This window comes from Emys orbicularis, chromosome 2, assembly GCF_028017835.1.
Source record: "Emys orbicularis isolate rEmyOrb1 chromosome 2, rEmyOrb1.hap1, whole genome shotgun sequence".
Classification (NCBI taxonomy): Eukaryota; Metazoa; Chordata; order Testudines; family Emydidae; genus Emys; species Emys orbicularis.
This window is the reverse complement of record NC_088684.1, coordinates 202,267,291-202,291,001: the sequence shown is the minus strand read 5'-3', so window position 1 is coordinate 202,291,001 and position 23,711 is coordinate 202,267,291. Positions and strand designations below refer to the sequence as shown.

At 42.0% G+C, this 23,711-nt stretch overlaps 1 protein-coding gene across 2 annotated transcripts in view; it reads left to right on the top strand.

Moving 5' to 3' along the window:
• POU6F2 (POU class 6 homeobox 2) overlaps positions 1–21,409 on the top strand; it is a 394,378-nt gene extending 372,969 nt beyond the window's left edge. The window contains exons 8-10 of one of the 2 annotated variants that reach the window (XM_065399712.1): positions 9,378–9,546; positions 17,284–17,452; positions 20,905–21,409. In XM_065399712.1, coding sequence (XP_065255784.1) covers positions 9,378–9,546; positions 17,284–17,452; positions 20,905–21,409 — 843 coding nt within the window. The remainder of the gene's footprint in view (positions 1–9,377; positions 9,547–17,283; positions 17,453–20,904) is intronic. The other variant, XM_065399713.1, reaches the window with a different exon arrangement.
• Positions 21,410–23,711: the final 2,302 nt, after the last annotated feature.

The window sequence follows — 23,711 nt, the reverse complement described above, 5'->3', positions numbered from 1 at the left end:
CAGCCATCACAATACTCTTCTCTGAAGAACTGACTTACATAGGTTTGCACCAATGTAACTGACAGGAGAACTTGGCCAATGAACTGTAGTTCTAAATATATCACTTGTGTTGAAAACACGCTCCAATTCATGTATCACTTTAACACAATATTCCTAATAGTTGGCGCTATCATGATCACCTGCTCGCCCACAGCACATAGAGGTACCTCTTAAGGCTGCTGTGTTATTTTCCAGTCTGCTTTAGGTGAGATAGTTAGCTTTGCATTTAATGTACTTTCTTGCTATTGTCTTGCTATTTCCTTCTACATAGCAGATTCAGTAAATCTGGTATGTAGTCTGACTTGTCCTCAGTCTTGTCTTGTCTACAGTGCCTGCCAGAACTTTTAATATTTCATTGTGTCTTACAGCACTAGTGCCCTGGGGTCCTGCTACACTCCAACAGGATAAAATGTGCTGCAAGGCAGCATTCTCCTACATATTCTGCACCTCCCATCATTTGCCTGTATGTTCCAAATTAGCTGTTGCTGAAAGGCTGAGGACAGCTCTCAGATGGGACTGTGTTCATTTTTTGTACATCTGCTTTCCAAATTTCAGGCCAAGAAAGTTTTCTTCCTGCAGCTTCTTCCCACCAGATCCACCGTCCCACCTCATTACCACAACTCCATACAATCCCTTGTTTTCTTTTCTCACATTAAAATCTAACTTGCTCTTCATCATTTCTTCTCCACTGTGCTCTTGTTGCTTTGTTGTTTTATGAAGACCATGCTCTTCTTTCTCTGTGTTTCAACATAGCCACTAAATTGTGGTATCTCAGTCTAACTTCACTCTCTTCCTTTGCTTTTCATAGTATCTGATTTTTCTTGATGATGCTGATGACGCCAGTTTTTCCTCATTTCTTCATCAGTTGCACATCTGTGTCTCTGGCACACTAATGACATTCTCCATAATCCTTCAGCCAATTACATGGGTGAAATAGTAGTGTAATTTTGGGGTAGAAACAACTTTGTCCATTATTGCTGTTTTAGAGTGGTAGAATAAGGCTGCAAAATACTCATAGTAACCTTCCAATAAAACTAAGGATTTCAGAAGTCTGCAAGGTCACCTATGTGTGTACCTATGGCTTTCATCACAGTAGTATCTGAGAGTGTCACAACCAATACTGTATCTTCAAAACATCTCTGAGGGATGAAAATATTATTATCCCCATTTTACAGATGGGGACCTGAGGCACAGAGAGATTAAGGCTTCCATCAACTTAATATTAAGCATGTTAGTTGGTATCATCCCTGTTGTGTTAAGCACTTAAGTATGTGTTTAAGTCTAGTTGATACAATAGTATTTTTATTTCAGTACTGATGGTGGGCCAGGAGACTGAATGCTGCATTAAAAGTATATTTTGTACAAAAAATAACTGTGTGTAATCAAACAACCAACAAATTGTTGGAAGATATATATCTGGTATAGGTATATGTATGTGTATGTGTGTATAAGGGTGTGGATGGATGGATGGATGACTAGATAGATACACATACTCACACCTATACCAGATATATATATATTCTAGATTGTGTGTGTGTGTGTGTGTGTGTGTGTGTGTGTGTGTACAGATATATACCTATACAAACTGTGGCAGAACTCCGGCTTTGCCTCAGGGGGTCCTGCACTTCTAGACAGTTAGGCTGGCCTCAGAGGTTTGCTGTGACCCTCAGTGTAGCCTCTCTCCCCTCCTAGAGGCAAGGGTTATAGCTTACTGAGCCACCTTCATCATCGGCCAGTCTACGGGTTTGGTGCAAGAACCCTCTTTAGTACCAGTCTTCCTTCTCAGGGAGCGTTTGTGGGGGAGGGTGGAGGTTGGGGGAAACCTGGGCCTGCCCTCTTCTCCAAGTTCCAGGGACCCTAATTGGCAATGGCAACAGGTAATTTTCCTATACTACCGGAGCTATAGCCCTTCCCTGGGCTACTTCCCCAAACGGCCCGTCCTAGCACCCTCCTTGGTACCTGACCACACTTGTTCTTCCGGGTCATTTACTGCACACCTTCTTTCTCCCATTCATCCCACAACACACCTTCTTACTCCCAGCTTCTACCAGTCGGCCTCTCTGAAGGGGCTTCCTTTTAAACTAGTCCCAGCCAGTTCTAAATGGGCTTCAGGTGATCTGATTAGCCTGTTTCCTTTGATTGCTTCTAATCAGTTCTTAATTGGTTCCAGGTGTCTTATGGATTCTGCCTGACTTAATTGCTTCTAGCACCTTCCTGACTGCTCTGAGGTAGCCCCTGCCCTGGTCACTCAGGAAACAGAAAACTATTAATCCAGTGTCCAGTGTGTTTTCCATCTACCAGACTCCTGCACCCAACAGGTCTGGGTCTGTCACAATACATGTACCTTCCACAAGGAATTTGTTGGTTGTTTGTGGTACATCAGCAATAAAAATCTGGCTACTGATCAACTTTCTCTTTAACCTGATTTACTGTGGTCATAGGCTGCATTTTACAACTCAACAAGTTGGACTTTGAGTGCAATTCTGGTCCCACAAGCAAAGGTCAAGGAATACGGCCTTGCATGGGGGACATAGGCAGATAATGTGGGGATGGAATCCTTGTCCCAACTCAGGTGTAGGATCCATAGGCGTGCGCAGGGGGTGTGCTGGGTGTGCCTGGGCACACCCTAATGCAGGGCAGGCAGAGCTGTGGGGGGGTGGGGCTACGTGCTCCCGCAGGGCAGCGTGTATGGCGCCGCGCTGAGCCAGACGCTGCTAGGAGCCTCCCTCATGGTTGGGGGAGGTTGGAAGTGGCGGGGGGCAGTCGAGGGACAGGGAGCAGGGTGGGTTGGGCCAGGGGGTGGGGCGCTCTCACCTCGGGGGCAGCTCCCCCCTCCCCAGCGTCCCTGCGTGCAGGGGAGAGTCTCGGCAGAGGCAGGGCAACTCTATACGCTGCCTCCCTCCCCCCTCCCAGCGCTGACCTGGTTCCCAGCCCATTGGCCAGGAACCCCGGCCAATGGGAGCTGTGGGGAAGTGGTGCCAGAGCTGCCTGACCGCGCCTCCCCTGCAGGGAGGGGGAGGGAGCTGCAGGCAGAGAGAGCCTCAGGATATTCTTCAGGGGGACAAGGAGTCCAGGGCAGCCAGGGGGGTTAGCAGGGGGTCTGACGCTGGCAGCAGCAAGTGACCTGGCCCCAGCCCGCTCTGCTCCACCCCACCGGCTCCCAGCGTTGCTCAGTGGTGGGGGTTTGGGGGAAGGGGTGGGGCATGCTGGGGCTGGGTTGCTCGCTGGTGCCAGGCTCCCCACTAAGCCCCCAGGCTGCCCTGGACCCTGTGTCCCCCTGATGCACAAGGCCCCTCAAAGCACGGGGTCCAGGGCGGTTGCCCCGATCCGTCCTATGTTTGGGACAGCTCTGCTTGGGCACCACCAAAAATCATACAAACCTGCCGCCCCTGATTGGATAGGGGGTGGGATTATGGGGTGGTGGTTAGGGACGGGGGTCTCTGGAGGGGGCAGTCAGGGAGCGGGGGGGGTTGGATGGGGCATGGGAGTCCTGGGGTCTGTCAGGAGGCGGGGGGTGGATAGGGGTCAGGGCAGTCAGGGGACAGGGAGCAAGGAGGGTCGTGTGGGGGGGTCTTTGGAGGCGGTGGTCAGGGGACAAGGAGCTGGGGGGGTTGGATGAGTCGGGAGTTCTGGGGGGGCTGTCAGGAGGCAGGGGTGTGGAGAGGGGTTGGGGGAGGCAGGGAGCAGGGGGGGTTGTATGGGTCGGGAGTTCTGGGGGTCCTGTCAGGGGTTGGGGAGCAGTTGGATAGGCATGGGAGTTCTGGGGGTCTGTCTGGGGGCAGGGGTGTGGATAAGGGTCGGGGCAGTCAGGGGACAGGTAGAGTCCTAGGGGGGCAGTCAAGGGACAAGGAGCAGGGAGGCTTAGGTAGGGGGTGGGGTCCTGAGGGGCAGTTAGGGGCAGGGGTTCCAGGAGGGGGTAGTCAGGGGACAAGGAGCAGGGGGGGTGGGGGTTCTGAGGGGGGAAGTCAGGGGGCAGGAAGTAGGAGGGAGTGGATGGGGGCAGGGTGGGGGCAGGGCTAGGGCATGGCAGGGGCGGGGCTCCCTGGGTGCACGCCTATGGTAGGATCCAGTGCACCTGCATGCCCTATCCACAGCTAGGAGTGTTCACAGGCTGTACTAGTGGCAGTGCCCTGCTGTTCTTCCTGTCTGAAGGTTTGACGCTCAGGATGCACAATGTTTGTGTGAACCCTTTGACCATACCACACCACTTTCCCACATGCGCGCACACTGTTCGGCTGGGCAGTGTTTGTAGAATCTCCCTATAACATTCTCCCTATACATAAGATGGTTATAAGTATATTTTGAAATGTCAAATATGGGTCTCATTCTGCAGTTAAATCCACTTGTGTAAAATCTTACTCCTGTGTAAAACTCCACATAGGAGTGAAGCTCCATGTGTATAAATCTATTTGCAAGACTGGACCCTCTGAGGGTGGATAGAACAGGATGCTGTGTGTTTGTACTTGCTGTGTGTATGCTAAATTTAGGCTGTGGGCACAGTGTTTGGGTCTGAGTGTGCCTGCTTTGGTGTAGCTTGATTGTGAGTGGGATTTGGTGTGAGGTGCAAGCATGTAAGAGTGTGTGTTTTGCTGAGCACTGCAAGATTAATAAATTGTTTTTGAATGCCATGCCTGTTTATGCAGGGAGTAATATTACAGTATCACTAGTTCTGAGGCCCAAAGGAAATATAAATAGAACACCTCTTTAATAGTGGAGAATGTGGGATAGACATTTATTAAGGCTGGTCAAAAAATTTTGATTGAAACTATTTTTCCATGGAAAACTGGGTTTTTGACTAACTGAAATTCTTCACAAAAAGGGTCTGCTTTCCACTGAAAATTTCAATTTTTCATCAAAATACTGGGTGCCTGAAACCCAAAATATTTCTATTGAAAACTGAAATATTTCAATTCTGAAGTGTTGCTATGTTGCCTCATGGAAGTTGTATTTCAGGTGCCTTATGCTCCCATTCACCTCTATGAGCTGGACTTCATCTCTCATGGTGTGCTATATCCATGACACTGACATGATGCACCATCTCCCCTCACCAAGAGGAGAGCCTGTGGTGCATCATGGGATATGTAGTCTAACCAGGGAATACAGCCTATGGAGGGGAATGGGAACATCAGTCACCCAAACTACAACTCCCATGAGACATAGTGGTGGCATTTCAGTATCAAGATAGTTCATATTTTGATTTTGTGACAAAAATTCAATTTGTCTGTGGAAAGCTTTGACAAAATTTTTTTTTTCATTTTTGTCAAATTTTCCATGGGGGAAAAAAATTCTGACCAGCTTTAATTATATTTCTCAAAAAATAGTACTTACATCAGAAAAACTACAGTCCTCTATTTTTATTACCAAAGTTGTCTTTTTAAATTTTTCATACCATTCTTGTCATTCCTGTTAGTCTCACCTACTCTGTCCTTTTATTCATTCTTGTTGCCTTTCTCCTCCCTTTCTTTTCTTGATTGGTTGTCTATTTCCTCTTCTTCTCTCAGAGTTCCTCTCCTTTCACTCTTTTCTGTAGGGCCATATTTTGCCTAGATCTTTGTCCATACACCAAGTAAAGTCAATTTCAGTTCTGTGTGCAGTCTGGGAGCAGACTGTTTCCCCTAGTTTGGTCTTTATTTCCTCTTCTCTCACTCTTTTCCTCTCATAGTCTATGCAAAATCATAGCACAGTCCTGCAATTTATGTTCCACAATTGACTTGTAACTTTCTGGTGCAGGTCAGAAGATCACCAATTTCACCTGTGGGCCTTATTGTATATTTACAGCCAACAATCCCAGATGTGGCAAAATAACACACACAATCATTTGAGTGACAAAATTCAGTTTTATGGGCATAATTCTGTCCTCACTTATGCCGGCATAAATCAGGACTAACTCCACTGATATAAAATTTGTGGAAGAGAGATAAGAATCTGGCCCTTTCCATTTATGCACTTTTGTGAAAATGCAGTCATTATTCTTGTAAAATATTATGCTCTATTTTGATGTTTTTCATGTTCATCTTATTTCTGTGGCTGTAGCACATACATGTATCCCTGCCAGATTCTGATCAGTGTTGCATACAATAGTCATTCTCTGTCTGCCCTCTACATCCACCTACACAGAGTGACACATACAGCAACAGCTGCTGCAATTTCTATACACCCTTCTGTCTTTAGATGGAAAATGTAGAATAGTCATAAATATATCTCATGGCTTACATACATGTCCAAAATTGGAAAAAACGTCAACTCTTGCATTAGCTTGAATTGATTGTGTCATCTGGAAAAGTCAGAGTTAAACAAACTGCCTTATTCGCAATCTAATCATCACCTCTCTTTAAGTCCTATTTCTGGAATGGAAATTATAGTGGATGAAAACAGAGAGAGTACTTTAATGCAATTTCATGTCATAGAACACCATCATTGTTCTTTAAGCATGACATTTACAGCCCACCCATCACACCAGTAAAACAGGGGGGTTGCAGGAAACTATACGGGAGGGAGAGAGGATGGAATCTACCCTTTACCCATGGATATGATATGGGGTAATTCTCCAGCCTTTCTGCCGGGTCTGGAAGAGAAGCCACCCACTCAGAGGCACTGGTCCTGAAAGCACCACTCCGATGTGGCTTATGCAGAAGGGATGGAATGGCCAGCTCTGCCATATTCAGGGAGTGCAAAATTCTCCCTCCATGAGCTCCTTCCTTACCTCCCAGCATTACTGCAGTAGTTCTGCTGTGCTGGGGGGGTTTCTATGGACATTTTGCCCATCCTCCCCAACTGAAAAAAAATCTTTACCGGTATTTGATGTATTGAGATTTTTGAAAGTTGCAAGTGTGTCAATCACATCCTTGGCCAATATAACTCTGATAGGGCTTGAAGATCTTTGGAGAAAATCCAGTTGTTTAACTAAACCTCAAGACTGTGAAATGATTTTGCTTTTCGATCCATAAGGAAACTATAGTAGACTAGAGCTGGTAGACAAGTAAATGAAATTAATCATTAAAAAAAAAACATGATTTCCCCCCGGACCTCCAATTTTTGAATTGTTCTATAATAGGAATAAGAACATTAAAGTAAAAAAGCTGCAAATATGTGTTCCAAAGGAGGTGGTAAGCCACCTTGGATTAGATCAAATACATCTAACAGGTATCAGTTGTTCTGGGTACTTTAATTGTTTCTCTGTTTATCATCAGTCTTTTTGTGTGTATGTGGAATGTACTCCTAATTTTGGGTGCTACTAAAGATACCAAAGAGACCTCTTACCTGAAGCCACTTGTTCAGTAAAATCAAACAATAATTTGCTTTATGCACCTTAAAAATTCAAATATAACTCATTCCTCCTCAACAACACCAAATGGTTCTTTATTTCCTCACTGTGAGGACTCACAGGGCTAACAATTAGCATGACTTATGAGTCCTTTTTGTTCATTTTTGTAGTCTTTTAGGCCTACAGAAAGAATCAATATGTTTTAAAGCAATAATAAGGACTTGTTATCTTAAGATGATATATTATGATATTTTACTGTAGTCTAATAAGGCTGTGCCAGGTTCTAATAAATCTATAATATTATGATGTAGTAAGGCTGTTTTATATTATAGGATAATATATCCCACCTTCATTCCAGGTAAAGATCTCCTCTTGAATTTGTTGGGAATTTTGTGTAAAATCAGTGGGACAGAATGACCTCACTGAACATTAAGTGGAGAGGGTACTGTCTGGCTTGTTGGAAGAGGTGTGTTCCCCTTTAAGGGCTAGGGAGTGATTTGCGGCGGCAGTTCCATACCAGGTCAGAGTGGGGGTGCTCACCCACCCCCGCCCCCAGGTGACCAGAAGAAAGGGGGGACTGTATATGTCTATGCTGGTGCATGAAAAAAACCTCTTTTATCCGGACCAGGGAGAGCAGCACGCACCCTCCCGCCTGTGGAGGTAGTTAAATACCAGGTTTTGTCATAAGCCACTGTGGGCATTATGCCAGTCACACCTTTCTCAGAGGGATGGGAAGGAATTTTTCCCTCAGCCCCAGGTCAGCCAAAGTGACATGGGGGGGGGGGGGAGAGGATTCGCCTTCTCCACAGCAGGTTGAGGGTTTAGTTCGGGCAAAAAAGAAATGGGAGTTAGGTTATGATGTTGCAGCTCACTGTTTAAGCATGGGATGGATGTCCAGTGCAGGTACTCCATAGGGAAGGAATACAGTGATCAGATAAAATGGATTGGTTAAGAAGGTATTCTTTAAAGGAGTGGAAACAAGGGGGGCTCTGGGCTCTTATGACCAGTATGTCAGGGAGTCATCCCTCCTGCTCCTTTATAACCCCCCCCCCAACCTTCATTTGAGGAGGGGATGAGGTCCCAGCAGTGAGCTGGCTAGGGACCAGGATGGGTAAAGGGGGAGGGCAGACAGCAGCCCTCCCCTCTTGGGTAGGTGTAAATGTTTATGGAATTATCTGCACTGTACAATTTTATCTGCCGGGTACTCCTGGACATTTAGGAATAAAGTTGCAGCCTAATTGAATGACATCCAGTGTCTCCTGTCCTTCTTCCAGCATACCCGGACAATGGTCTTTAGCTTTTCAGGCCTGCATAAGAGTTCATTATTAGGAGAAAGGGTCTGATTCTCCTCTTGCTTCCTCCACTGTAAATCAGAAGTATCTCCACTAAAGTTAACAGGGTTATACCATTGTAAAGTTGGTGGAATATCAGAGTCAGATCCATAATGTATCATTGTATATGAATTGCATCTAGCCATATTTGAGGAACATCTTATCTATTGGAAAATAGAGAGAGAAATGTCAATCCTGATGGTACGTGAGTGGATTTCAGAAGTGTCACAGTGTGCTACCAAGAAAGAACAGGTTTGTGGACTAAGGAATAATGAAGCATTACAAATAATTTTGAATCATTGGTTAGTGTCATAAAATGGACTATTCCTTTATTTATAGCCCCCATGGTCCCACTCTGAAAGGACCCTTCCACCTTCATGAAACCACATTGCCTTACATAGGGAATTAGGGCTTGCCTTCATGGATCAGGTTGTAGGGTGAGGGCTTATATTGATAAAATCAGAGTCTTGCTGGACGTAGCAGGAATCTCTCTGATACTCATTTCAATAAAGAAAATATATAAAGAACCTCTGAAGTTTTTAGTAGTAGAGAAATTATCTGATTATATTAAACAAAATTGGAAGGGTGGTGGTTTGACGCAGCTCAAGCTGCCCCTGTCAACCCTTTGTCATCTAAACTTTGCACATGGTATTATATACTCATTCAGAGTCAATAGTTTCTTTGGGAAAGTCTTTGATTACTAGTACATTTCTAAATTTTTATTCTTACATTTTAACATATAGCTCCATCAGCCCTCCCAGACGCAAGTGGGACAAGCAGCCTCACAATCCAACCTTCTGCATTTGGCTCACAGTCAAGCATCTATGTCTCAAAGCCCAGTGCGTCAGGCTTCCTCTTCTTCCTCCTCATCCTCCTCCTCTTCAGCTTTGAGTGTTGGCCAGTTAGTCAGCAGTAAGTATTGCGCCCTGGCTCTCTCTATTTCTCCTATCTGTTTGTTTCCATTCTTGCTTATCTTCCTTATCTACCTTTCCTTCTTATTCATATAATGGACTGTATATTGCTAACTGGAGTAATCTTTGCCAATAAGAACTGCTCAGTGCTGTGATTCAAGGGGCCTAAGAAATCCAAACCAGCACTAAAAATGGTCATAAAAACTGTAGTAGCCCTTGATTGATTACCCTAATTGTGGACAAAGTGGCAGCCTATCCTCATTCTTAAAACTAAAAGGTATTTCATATTGTGCCAGCCTCTAACTATGTGAGATCAGAATGATACCTACATGGGGGGTGGACTACCCAAAATCTGCCTACTGTGGGGTTTATGCACCTTCCTTTGAAGCATCTGTTGCTGGCCACTATCAAACAGTATGCTTGACTAGATGGATCTTGGATCTGATCCAGGCTGGCAAGTGCAATGTTCCTTTAACCAACCTAGAAACTGAAGCTGGTGCAGAATATATCAGCCTGCTTATTAAGTAGTGTATCTTTCCAGGAACGTATGACACCAGTGCTCAATGGTATGGACTGGCTGCCTGCTGGTTTCTGGATATTGCTTAAAGTGAGGTTTATTTTCCCCCAACAGCTTCAATGGGACAAGATCAGGAAAATATGAAAAAATGTACCAAATATGTGACGCCCTTAAAAAGTTGCCTTAGATAACTAATTTGTGTGTGAACTGACTAATTTGTGTGTGGACAGGGGAGTAACCGGACAGCAAGGCTTCCCTCTACTCACCTGTGTGAGCTGCCTTGGCCCTGAACTCCAGCTATAAGTGGTCAGAGGCACTGTATGCCCAATTACTCTCCATTTGGGCAAATGGATGGAGCGTGGGCAAGGAATGAATAAAGCCTTGGCTCCATCCCTACCCATACATTGGCCGGCATGGCTGAGATAATACACCAAGGATAATAATTTAGGACCTGACCTAATGTCCATTGAAGTCAATTGAAAGCCTCACATTGACTTCAGTGGGATCAGTCCCTTACTGCTCCAACAGGCAAGCAGTAGATCAGTACCTCATGGGGGAGCAAGGGAGGAATTGTGGCCCTTTAAACAACAATTTGGTCCCTGTCCTGCTCCTGAGACAGTAATGTACCCACTTTCTAAAAGCTCTGTCTAGTCTTGAGCTACAATTCAGCCCTATATAATTTTACCGCAGTAGGGATTTGCAGTATTTATTTCAGGTATAATTAGTGAGAATATTAACATTGCAAATATTCATGTGCCCATGTCTATTTATAAGAGGCAAAAGAGGCAAGTTACTTAAGGGTGACATCTGTGTGATAATCTAATGAATTACTTAGGGCAAGATTTTGCCATCCTTACTCACATTGAGTAATAACTTACTCTACAGGTAGCCCTACTGAAATCCATGGACTAAGGTGCTACTCAACATGAGTAAGGGTAACAGAATCTGGCCCTTCATAGCTTCCAGTGAAATACATTTTCCATGTTGTCTGTTTCTGTTTGTTTTTCATTCTATGTATATATTTTCTTTGTGATTTTACATCCGTTTTCCCCCAATATGTTTTCTAAAATCTTTCAGCCTTTTTTAAAATTTCTGTATATTTTCTCTAATTCCCTTCTTTCTATTATAGATTATCTCCAATGATGTCCTGTGATACCTTTTTATGTTTCCCTTTGTGTTTCATTTTTCTTTTCCTCTCTCTTGCCTATCTTTTTCCTTTAAAGGTTTTTATTTTAATTTTAGCTTTTAGGGTCAGATCTTGCAGTTGTTAGTCCTCATTCAGGCAAAGCTATTCGTTTAAATAAGAGTTTGGCCTGAGCAAGGACTGCAAGTTTCACTCCTGTTTTTTTCTTTTCCCTGTACGCTGTACTTATCCTTATTCTCTTATCCTGTGTGTTTACTCTTTTCTCAGATAATTCACTCCTTCTCCCCACTTGTTACCTTTCTTTCTTTCTTTCTTTCTTTCTTTCTTTCTTTCTTTCTTTCTATCCACATACCCCAAAAGAAAAAACGTTAAGGGTCTTTTTTCTCCTACTTCCCCTTCCAGTTCCCTAACCTCTAATTCTTCTTTCCCCTCGTTTCTTGATCTTTCTCACTACATGTTGCTATGAATACCATATCCCTCTTCCTCACACTATGGGACCCATCTCTCCCTGAATCCAATTCCCTCTTTGTCTATCCAGGTCATCCATTACCATAGTATCTGAGCACTTCCCACAAATAAATAAACTACAACAAAGCTATTTCTCTTTTCCTTTTCCCCTCTCCTGTGAGCCCACATGTTTCCCGACGGCACTGTCTTGTCCTGCCTCTCCCTGCCCTATTTACTTTCTGTTGTCCTTACCTGGCCAGCTACCCTCTATTCTGTCTTCCACGGTGAAGAAGTCCTCACCCACATCTTCCCTCTTGCTGGTGTTCCTCATACAGGACTTCTACCTTCCCTCAGGGAGTGTTATTTTCTCTGCACTGTTTTTTGTCCATTACTACACAGATAGGAACAGATTTGCACTCTGCAGGAGAAAGGAGAGCACACCCAGGCCTTACTTAATCCCTGCAGAGCTGACACTGGAAGGAGGCATCCCTGAAGAAAGAGGAAAGCTCTCCAAGGCAGGAGAACAGGAAAGAATCTGTAGGAGCTTTTGAATCCCCTGGTTTCACACCAGATTCTCTTGCCTCCTCCCCCAGCACCAGAGAGGAAATTCCATGTGGCGTCTTCTCTGTCTCCTCAAGTGGATGGATTCCCAGTGTGCATCTCTCCCTGTAGAGGTCCCAAATGGCTCCTTCTCCTCTCAGCAGAAGCTGGTAGCTCTGCAGCCATGGTAGAGCTTTAATCTAAATACTGATACTATTGACCGTGACAACTCCATAAGACAGGCATATACCCCTTTTTCCTCATTGGCACTGTACTATCTACTCCACGCTATCAGCTGGACTTAAAAATCAACCGCCTTCTTTACAATGTAGAATGAGAAATTTGCATTAAAACAGGAGGGAAATTACAGACCTAGCAAGAAAGATGGCAAGAAAAATCTAACCTGGCAATAGTGTGAGATGGGCCTGATCCATTATAGATGATTGTGTCAAAGGACACATACAAAAACCTATATACTGCATATATGAGCAGTAAGGGTCTGACTGAAGTCAGAGGAGTCTTTCCATAGACTTCAATTGGCTTTGGATCAGACTCTAAATAGAAATCTGATCAAATCTGATCCAAAAACTACTTTCTGCAAAATTCAGGGGTGGAAGAAAGTATTTCAGTACTACCCCTGTCTACTAATACAATCCCTATTCTAAAGACATCACATGACAGTAACATGCCATTTCACTAACACAGATACCAGCTATTCTCTACCATGCATGTCAGATCTTTTCCTCCCCAGTTCGTGTTTTGCATGATAGGTTTTGATTTCCATTCCCAAGGAGGAGTTCAGGCTAATTCTTCCCTAGTCCAAGATCCCAGTGCAGGAAATGATCTTCACAAGGAATCCACTCTTGCAACCCTGCCATAGCAAAAGAGTCCAGTTGCAATAAAACTCAACGCAACGCATCCATAATCATGTACAAACAAACAAGCCTTAGCTTCTTACATCCTTTATCTTTCCCTCCCAACAGGTTTCAGTCTTTCCACCAACTCCCAGCAATAGCTATAAATACCCTTAATACTGAGTTTGCTGCTTTCAGAACTACATTTAAAAGTGCTTTGGAAATGTCTGATTTGTCCATTGGTCTGTCCCTAGCATCCCCACTCAGAGTCCTAAAGCAAAGAAAGGAAAGAAATGGAGGAGGCCATTATCTTAATGCCTTGTATCATTTGGATCACTCAGGGGACTCTTTACAACTTATTGTGTCAGTGGGGTTATATACATTTCTGAAAAGATTTAGAAAGGCATAAAGGACAGTTAGGCTCCCAACTCCCATTTGTGTCTTTGAAAATTTTCCCCCTTAGTAACCAGTGTGGTATGTAAGTCATGTGTGTACAGCAAGTAGGAATATTTCAAACATTTATGGGCTAATGGTTAGTTTCTGTGAACAGTCGTACTTTGTAAACCTGAATGATCTTAGTTATATTTACACACACTAACGAAATATAAAAATATACAACTGACACATATATATTACACACACACACACGTATAATGCGTGTGTATATGTATATGCACATACCTGCATGAAATACATATAAGTCCTAATTTATCTGATATACTGAGCACATGCAGCCCCCACTGACTTCAACAGGAGTTGCATGGTTGAGTGCTCAACACTACACACACACATGCATACAAAGGCCCACAGTAAGGGATATAAACCACCGCAATTTCATTTTTAAAATCCAAGCTGTTTTCAACTATAGAAGAGAAAAATAGCATTGTTTCTGATAAAAATTATTTGGGTTTTTATTATTATATTTTAAAATATTCTAATCATCATAGGCTAAACTGATATGCTAAAAATCTCTCTCTTTTTCTCTCATTGGTCTAAGAGCCTTTTTAGATGGAGTTTCAATCCTAAGGGAATTTTTACATCAGATTATAAACCCCTGAAAATGAAAGCTTTGTTACTGTAATACTGACAAGTCCTTAACTGTAGCAGTACTAGCAGGAGCCACTATAATATGGTGTTCAGCACAGTAATGTAGTCTAGCACAGTCCTCGGACAGCTACTTGCATTTACAGAAATTGATGGGTTATTGTGCTGAAAACTTTTCACCTAAGAAGTCTCAGGAATGAGGTGAAGAACAATAGAGATGTCTCGCTGGGAGAATGCCTTCACTACACGCAGGATTGAACAAGACTTTGAAATCTTCCACCATCCTAGTCCCATGCTGTCTCAGGCTTGGTGAATGCCTTCATTTAGCCAGGGATCAGTAGCTTGGGGGGTGGGGGAAGTTTCATTCTCCAGCTGTTGTGTCATTTCCCTTGATAAGTCCTAAATTGACCGAGTTATCCAGCACCAAAGGAGCCTTCCTATGGTAGATATCCTTTATTATGTGCCCTTTCAGGGACAAAGGCTTCTGTGGCAGTAAACTGCTGTAGAGGAAAAGGACAAATTTATTCTCACAGCTTCATGAGCATTATCTTCTGGGTCTAATGTAAAAGTAAAATATTGTGCAGCACTACCGTCTAAAACACGATGGCTGACATTGCAAATACTCTGCTGCTTGGTTGGCTACCTGATGGGGTGCAGAATGTAAACCCTGAAAGGATTTTTCCCCACAAAGACATGTTTTAAGCACTGATTATAAAATTAAGATGTTTCAAACAGAAATATTTGGATGGGGTGGGCTTGAGTGGTTTTTTGGTTTTGGTTTGGTTGATTTGTTTGCATTTGTTCCAGCTAAAGCAGAAAAGACTTAATTTCAAATTTAAAGACTCAGCCCATTTTCATCAGTTGTGCATATTTTAAGCTCCAAAGGAAAAACCAATTGCAGCCCCTTGTGTGAGCCAAAGACAATCAGAGAAGACTGTGAGCGTTATTTGTTGAAACTGGAGGAGATTTTCAAAGGCAAAATGGTAGTGAAGCATCTAAGTCCCTTTGACTCAAAAAGTAATAGCAACAAAAATTTTAAGTACATCAGAAGCAGGAAGCCTGCTAAACAACCAGTGGGGCCACTGGACGATCGAGATGCTAAAGGAGCATTCAAGAACAATAAGGCCATTGCGGAGAAACTAAATGAATTCTTTGCATCGGTCTTCAAGGCTGAGTATGTGAGGGAAATTCCTAAACCCGAGCCATTCTTTGTAGGTGACAAATCTGAGGAACTGTCGCAGATTGAGGTGTCATTAGAGGAGGTTTTGGAACAAATTGATAAACTAAACAGTAATAAGTCACCAGGACCAGATGGTATTCACCAAAAAGTTCTGAAGGAACTCAAATGTGAAATTGCAGAACTACTAACTGTAGTCTGTAACCTATCATTTAAATCAGCTTCTGTACCAAATGACGGGAGGATAGCTAATGTGACGCCAATTTTTTAAAAGGGCTACAGAGGTGATCCCAGCAATTATAGGCTGGTAAGCCTGATTTCAGTACCGGGCAAACTGGTAGAAACTAAAGTAAAGAACGAAATTGTCAGATACATAGATGAACATAATTTGTTGGGGAAGATTCAACATGGTTTTTATAAAAGGAAATCATGCCTCACCAATCTACTAGAATTCTTTGAGGGGGTCAACAAGCATATAGACATGGGGGATCCAGTGGATATAGTGTACTTAGATTTTCAGAAAGCCTTTGACAAGGTCCCTCACTAAAGGCTCTTAAGCAAAGTAAGCTGTTATAGGATAAGAGGGAAGGTCCTCTCATGGACTAGTAACTGGTTAAAAGATAGGAAACAAAGGGTAGGAATAAATGGTTAGTTTTCAGAATGGAAAACGGTAAATAGTGGCGTCTCCTAGGGGTCTGTATTGGAACCAGCCCTATTCAACATATTCATAAATGATCTTGAAAAAGGGGTAAACAGTGAGGTGGCAAAATTTGCAGATGATACAAAACTACTCAAGATAGTTAAGTCCCAAGCAGACTGTGAAGAGCTACAAAAGGGTCTCACAAAACTGGGTGACTGGGCAACAAAATGCAGATGAAATTCAATGTTGATAAATGCAAAGTAATGCACATTGGAAAACATAATCCCAACCATACATATGAAATGATGGTGTCTAAATTAACTGTTACCACTCAAGAAAGAGATCTTGGAGTCGTTGTGGATAGTTCTCTGAAAACATCCACTCAATGTGCAGCAGCAGTCAAAAAAGTGAAAATGTTGGGAATCATTAAGAAAGGGATAGATATTAAGAAAGAAAATATATTGCCTCTATATAAATCCATGGTATGCCCACATCTTGAATACTGCATGCAGATGTGGTCGCCCCATCTCAAAAAAGATATATTGGAATTGGAAAAGGTTCAGAAAAGGACAACAAAAATGATTAGGGGTATGGAGCGTCTGCCATATGAGGAGAGATTAGTAAGACTGGGACTTTTCAGCTTGGAAAAAAGACGACTAAGGGGGGATATGATAGAGGTCTATAAAATCATGACTGGTGTGGAGAAAGTAAATAAGGAAGTGTTATTTACTCCTTCTCATAATACAAGAACTAGGGGTCACTAAATGAAATTAATAGGCAGCAGGTTTAAAACAAACAAAAAGAAGTATTTTTTCACACAACTCACAGTCAACCTGTGGAACTCCTTGCCAGAAGATGTTGTGAAAGCCAAGACTATAACAGGGTTCAAAAAAGAACTAGATACATTCATGGAGGATAGGTCCATCAATGGCTATTAGCCAGTATGGGCAGGGATGGTGTCCCTAGCCTCTGTTTGCCAGAAGCTGAGAATGGGCAACAGAGGATGGCTCACTTGATGATTACCTGTTCTGTTTATTCCCCCTGTAAGAAGCCATGATACTGGGCTAGATGGACCTATGGTCTGACCGGTATGGCCGTTCTTCAGTTCTTACAAAGTAGGCACCTACCTGCCATTTGTGCCTTTGAAAATCTTCCCTACTACCTTGAAATGAACTGTAAATACCTTGGTCTACAAACTTGGTAGTGTTTTAGTGAAGAAAATAGTTAAGAATGTTTTGTAACTTCTGACAGTACCAATCTGTCTCTGTTAGGGGAAAAAAAATCCACTTTACACTTCCCAAGAAAATGTAGTAATCCTGGACGGCTCAAATGACTAGTATGAAGCATTTACACAATTTAAAAAATATTTCAACAGATCCTCAAACAGCCACTGGTGAGGTGGATGGGGTGAATTTGGAGGAAATCCGAGAATTTGCCAAAGCTTTTAAAATCCGGCGCCTGTCTCTTGGTCTGACACAGACTCAAGTTGGCCAAGCTCTAAGTGCCACAGAAGGCCCAGCCTATAGCCAGTCTGCCATCTGCAGGTAACAAGTTACATAATAAGCTATATTCTCCTCTCTTTGTTCTTAATTGTATTTATTAATCTGGAGTATACGAGTATTTTAATCATGTGTCCTTAGAATTCATTACTTACTTAGACTAGCAAATAATGTTGGTATCTGGCAGATAAACTGTACTTACTGTGTGCTTCCAAAGCAAGTTTTGTCTTTTCCTTTTTTAACAAAAAGTATGAAACAATAAATATGTTCCTGGCATTGAGATTTAATTCAGTAGTGGAGCTGGAGACCCTGCTGATGCTGCATAAGCACCAGCTGACCCTCTTCATACTGTGCCATTTTCTACAGATAGGGTTACTGAACAGATATTTCATGGCTGCATCCCTGCTAAGTTAAAGCCTGTATTATTGTGGTTTGCACTTCACATACAGGATGTTAATAATGATTTACCTAGGCAACACAGAAGGGAGAAAAAATTTACTACACGGTATCTTGCAAACTTTCTAGTGTTAATCTTTTTATTACCCAAGTGTTTTAAAAATGTACAGAAAATGAGTAAGAATCTGCTCTAATCTTAAGAAAAAAAATCATGCAGTCTTGATGGAGTTAAAGTTAAGTAGTCAGAAGCAAACACCATGTATACATGTATGTATGTTACACTAATCCCATGTTTATGCATGAGGTAACTAACACACTTAGGTAACAGCTTTTTCCTCTTGGGCAATGCCTTATAGTCCTCCTCCATCAGTGAAAGCCAAGAAACCAACTCTAAGCTCATTTAAGTGGATTTTGTTCTTGGTGATCCATGAAATGCTCTGTCTTTTTATCTGCTCTTTATACTTTTAATGTATTCCCCATAGAACGGAAGTGTACTTTTCCTGCAGTTTAAGACTAAGGTTATAAATAACATCAGTATGGGGTAGTGAGCTTGCAGCTCACATTTTGCTCAATGATTTTCCATAAAACCCATTGATTGTTGTTAAATACAAAAAGCTCCATAGGATCCTCTCACTTCTATGGTCTCCCCTACTGTTTTTTCTTATAAGATACCTCCCTGTAGAAAATAACCTTTATTCAGTCTATACAAGGATACTACTGCTGGGAAATTTGTTTCAAGACTTGTATATTGTTATACCAAACAACGTGTACTGAAGCATCAACACTAACAAGCAACACCAATGATATGGATGCTATTGCTGCTTGTTCCGAAGCATTAATTTTATTTTTTCTGTATGGTCAATTGGTAAAGAACACCTAAAACAGGAAGTGTTTTTAGCAATTGCCAATTTGTAGTAGCTGTAGATTGCTTTTTAACATGCCATACTTTAAGTTTATAAATTGAAGTTTGCTTTACTTATGTTTGGTTTATTTTCATCTTGTTCCCCCCGCCTCCCCCAGTCTCCCCGCCTTTAACATGCAGAGCCCAGTAACCTGGTTGAGATGCTTTGAATTACAATGAAAAAAGGATTACCCACTAAGTGATCGTAATGAAAAACACTAAGTTAGAAGTAGATAGTTAATTAAGGGCCAGAAGTGGGGAGCCTGACATTGAGTCCTCACTTACCCCCCTCCCCTCAGTAGCCCCATTGAAATCAGTGGGAGTATTTGAGGAGTAAATCAATGCTGAGCCTGAGTAACAGGTGCGGAATCTGGCCCCAAATGCTTGCAAGGTTATAATTTTTACCTTTTCCTCTCCACCTTTTGAGACATCCCATTGGGATGCAATAATCTGTAATGACTGTGCACTTCTTGTTAAGCACAAAAGCAGGCCACTTCAATAGCAGTCACCCCTTCCTCAGAAATACTGAGTTCTCTCTTTCCCTTCATGATAAAAAAGCAGCTGCTATATGAACTTCATGGGAAAAGGATAAGCAAGTTGAATTTCCAACTCACGTGCCCTAAGGGAATATCTTGGTGCAAATTTGCAGCACACGCAATACAATATTCCACTTTACTAACATATTCTTCATGCAAAAATAAAATACAATACATATCAATATTGGCGCTTTCCTAACTTGTGACACAGTTATAAAAAAACATAACGCAATTAAAATATTACTGAAGAGGGGAAAACCTGGCAGTCCGTACTGCCGTAGGAACATAACCAATAAAAAAACATAACGCAATTAAAATATTACTGAAGAGGGGAAAACCTGGCAGTCCGTACTGCCGTAGGAACATAACCACCAATTGTAAGTTTTCTGGAGCATTAGTTATTCCCTTCAATTGTTTGTGTGTATGATATTATATTTGCTCCTGGAATGTTTTCTAAGCTTGCCACTTGGTGCATCCAGAATTCTCTGTAGTTGATGCTGCACCAGTAGCTACAGAATCCCAGTTCCAGACCCTGGGTTAAGAGGCATAAAGACATGGATTCAGTCTGCCTCCTCTTTAAAGCATCTTCTGATTACCAAGAGCAGTGGCACTTTCACACCATGAGGACTGGCTAGTGCAATAGGATGCCATGCAGTAATGTTGCTTTTCAACAGCATTAAATATTCTAAGGTCCGGGGTGGAAATGGGGGCTGGGGAAAATACAAATGAATGATGTTACAGAATTTGATTAAGAATTTTAAATGTAAAGCTAGACAAAATGATAAATCAAAGCAGCGAGGACTTACAATGAAGACTTGAAAAGTGAAGTTAGTTCTTACAGGTTGTTTTTGAAAGAATGAAAGCTCTGTGTGGTGTTTCTTCAGATATTTCACAATATTTGTAAAGCCTGATCTGAAATCTAGCGAAGGACTTTTGATGGCAAAACGATACATAGAAGACCTCATTTACAGGAAATGATATCATTCCAGCACACTTTGCAGATATCCCACAATAAACCCAGCTTGGTGCCACAGCATATTAGTGCACTATTATGCTGGGTTTCATTCGAAAGGCATGAGTCTGTCTTAGCATGTTGTGGGGGCATTCAAGATAATTACAATGTGTCCAGCTGCTTGAGCTGAACACTACAGTAGCTATGGGAGTTTTTTTTCCTACCCAGAGAAGGGACAGAGTGTTAACTTGCATACAGTGAAAATTGCTTTAAAAAAAATGGGAAAAGAAACCTGAAATTCAGAGGCTAGCAGCCACTATTGCTTTGTATTACTAAAGCTGTGGCATTTGGACAATATGGGATGGAAGGGTAAACAAGATAATTAATCACGAATAACAATCAGTTGCCTTTGATGTCATTTCCTGTAATTAGGTTTAGTCTTCAGGCATTTGAGGATCATGAAAAATTGATCTTGAACTACGAAAACTGAACTTTATAGCCTGTATTATGTCACTTACTGAATTCTTGGTATTTTGTCACAGTGCTCATTTTGTGTTTTCTTAACTATCTAGCTATATATACCTAGATATATGATGGCTTTCCATTGTAATCCATTGTAAATTACCTCTGCCAGTCAATTAGTCAGGCAGGCAGGAAGTCCCACCCTGGCAGAGCATCAGTGTAAGACTCTTCTTTCTCAATTTTCCCTCAGACACACCATCCTGAGAAGCCACTTTTTCCTACCACAGGAAGCCCAAGAGAACACTATAGCTAGCAGTCTGACAGCCAAACTGAACCCTGGCCTTTTGTATCCTGCCAGGTTTGAAAAGCTGGACATCACCCCTAAAAGTGCCCAGAAGATAAAGCCGGTGCTTGAGCGGTGGATGGCTGAGGCTGAGGCCCGCCATCGAGCAGGTATGCAGAACCTGACTGAGTTTATCGGAAGTGAACCATCCAAAAAGCGCAAGAGGCGTACCTCATTCACGCCACAAGCTCTTGAGATCTTGAATGCCCACTTTGAGAAGAACACTCATCCCTCTGGGCAGGAAATGACAGAGATTGCAGAGAAACTGAACTATGACCGGGAAGTAGTTAGAGTTTGGTTCTGCAATAAGAGGCAAGCACTGAAGAACACAATTAAACGTTTAAAACAGCATGAGCCTGCGACAGCAGTCCCTATGGAGCCCTTAACAGACTCTCTGGAGGAAAACTCCTAAAAAGAAAAAAAGAAAAGGAAGGGAAACACACAAACAAAAATTTAACCATTTGGACTCTGAAAATGCCCATTCGTCACCCTTGTAAGTAAAAGACTGAGAAAACTACAAGATGGACAGAACAGTTTATAAATGTCCGTGGGTTTTCCTATATAAAAACAAAAAACAAAACAAAAAACAAAAACAAAAACAAAAAAAACCACCAAACAAAAACAAACAAAATACACAGCACTTAGTGTGTGTGTGTGTTGTAGAATTAGCTCCCCCCACCCACCCAAAAAAGCCAGTTTTTTAAATGGACTTAAAGCAAACCAAATAACTGCTTACTTTTTTTCTGTGTATTATGAAAATGTGAATATGTTTTAAGGAAAAGAAAAAAAAAAGAAAAAAAAAACCTTTTATCTGTTTAAAAGAGAATACAAGCCTGCCACCTGGAGGAGTGATTGTAGCCTTTCAGGTATCAAGTGCTGATTCACTATGAAAACTATTAACCAAAGTCAGAAACATGGCATTGCAAACTAGATTGTTAGTCTACTCTTTTACAAGCGTAAAATTGTGTTATGAGTTTTTACATTTGTACTTTACAAAGAGGAAAAAAATAATACGATTAATTTCTCCCACCCTTTGTCACACCCCCTGCAGGTGGATTTAACACATGTTAAAGCCATTCCATAGTGCTCACAAACACACATACACACACACACCTTTTTTTTATCTACACAGTTTTGCAATCTCCAAGTGTTTGTGTGCCAAAATGACTTTCTTTTTATTGTGAATTGTGGGGTTCAGTATTTTCCCCCTGAAAGTGTAAAGTATTGATTTCTATTTTGATTTGTCTAACACTTTTCCTGCCTCCTCCCTCTTCCTCCAATACTGTTTAAAGATTTTTAAAAGAAAAGTGAAACCTGAACACTTTTATATAGATTATGTTGAAATGCAATAGAGGACAAAGAAGGATTAGAATTATGTCTGAGGAACTGTCAGTGTAGCACACATGCTCAATGTTGTGCTCATTGTCAACAGCATGGCTCCTGATTTCTCTGTCCTTTGGCCATGAACCTGGAGAGGTTACCAAAACTAATTTTGTAATATAAACTGCACACTTGGTTTGATACTGCGTCTATGTTAAGGTTCTGTGTGAAGCAATTTCTCTCCAAAGTCTGCTAGCCAAAGAAGTTTCGTGAGAGTCTGATGAAAACAAACAAATGGACAGGCCAAGAAGTAATGAGGACATTTTGATCATTACACCCTTATGGACTGTTTTACTACTTTTATCTTTTCTGCCTTTTTTTTCCCCCTCCTGGCACTGATGTTTTCCCTATCAACTGCTACTCTTGGAGTGTGTGTGGGTTTGTGTGGGTGTGTACTGCCATGGCAGGCTAAAAAACCTAAACAATCGGGATGCATTGTGCATATCCTTTGGGAATAGGGAACGGGGTGGGTCACTTGTGACATTTTTCATCTAAAAATGTTTTTTTTAAAAGGCAACTTATCTCACTCTGTGGCTTCATTTCCTGATGGACTTGGCATCTTCTAAAACTCTATGGTCATTGGATCAAAAAGTATATCAAGGCTCAGAGAAGAAAAAGGGTGTAGTGTGAACCTCACCTGCAAAGCTCATATGTGGATCCAAACTTTCTTGAAATTCTGATCCAGGGTTGTGGGTTGGCCTATTGTAAAGGTAGAGGCCACATCCTGATCTGGACTTTCCAAAAGTTCACATCTGGGAATTAGGTTCAGTCTATTGTACAGATGTAGAGTAAAATTCTGCTCTCAGTTATGCTGGTATAAATCCCAATAAACTCCAGTGTCTTCAGCAGAGTTGGTCTGGATTTTTGAGAGTCTAAATGGGATCTGAATCAGTCCCAGAGCTCTGGAACCTTCAAATTACACCTGCAGAATTATTTTTTTCAAGAACTCAGGGCCTGATCCGAAACCTATTGAAAGCAATAGAAAGACTCCCATTGACTTCAATGGGCTTTGGATCTCACTTTCTATGTTTTATTAATGGAATTCACCCTGTAGTATGAGAAAATCTCTGCAGGGCCCATGGAATTTTAAGGCTCCAGAGATCACCTTCCACGTGTGGCACTGCATCCAGATCTGAGCTGCTCAAAGGTGAAGAGTGATGTGGATCCACTGTCCCAGGTTGGACTCATTCTAGTGAATACTTTTTAGGCTTTAAACTTCAGCAGGGTGTATAAGGATATTTTTTGTTGTTGTTTTTTCTGAGGGGGGGAAGGATTGTTATAGTCACTTTTCCTGCTGTTGAAATGTAAATATCTGTGAAAAATAAAATCCTACT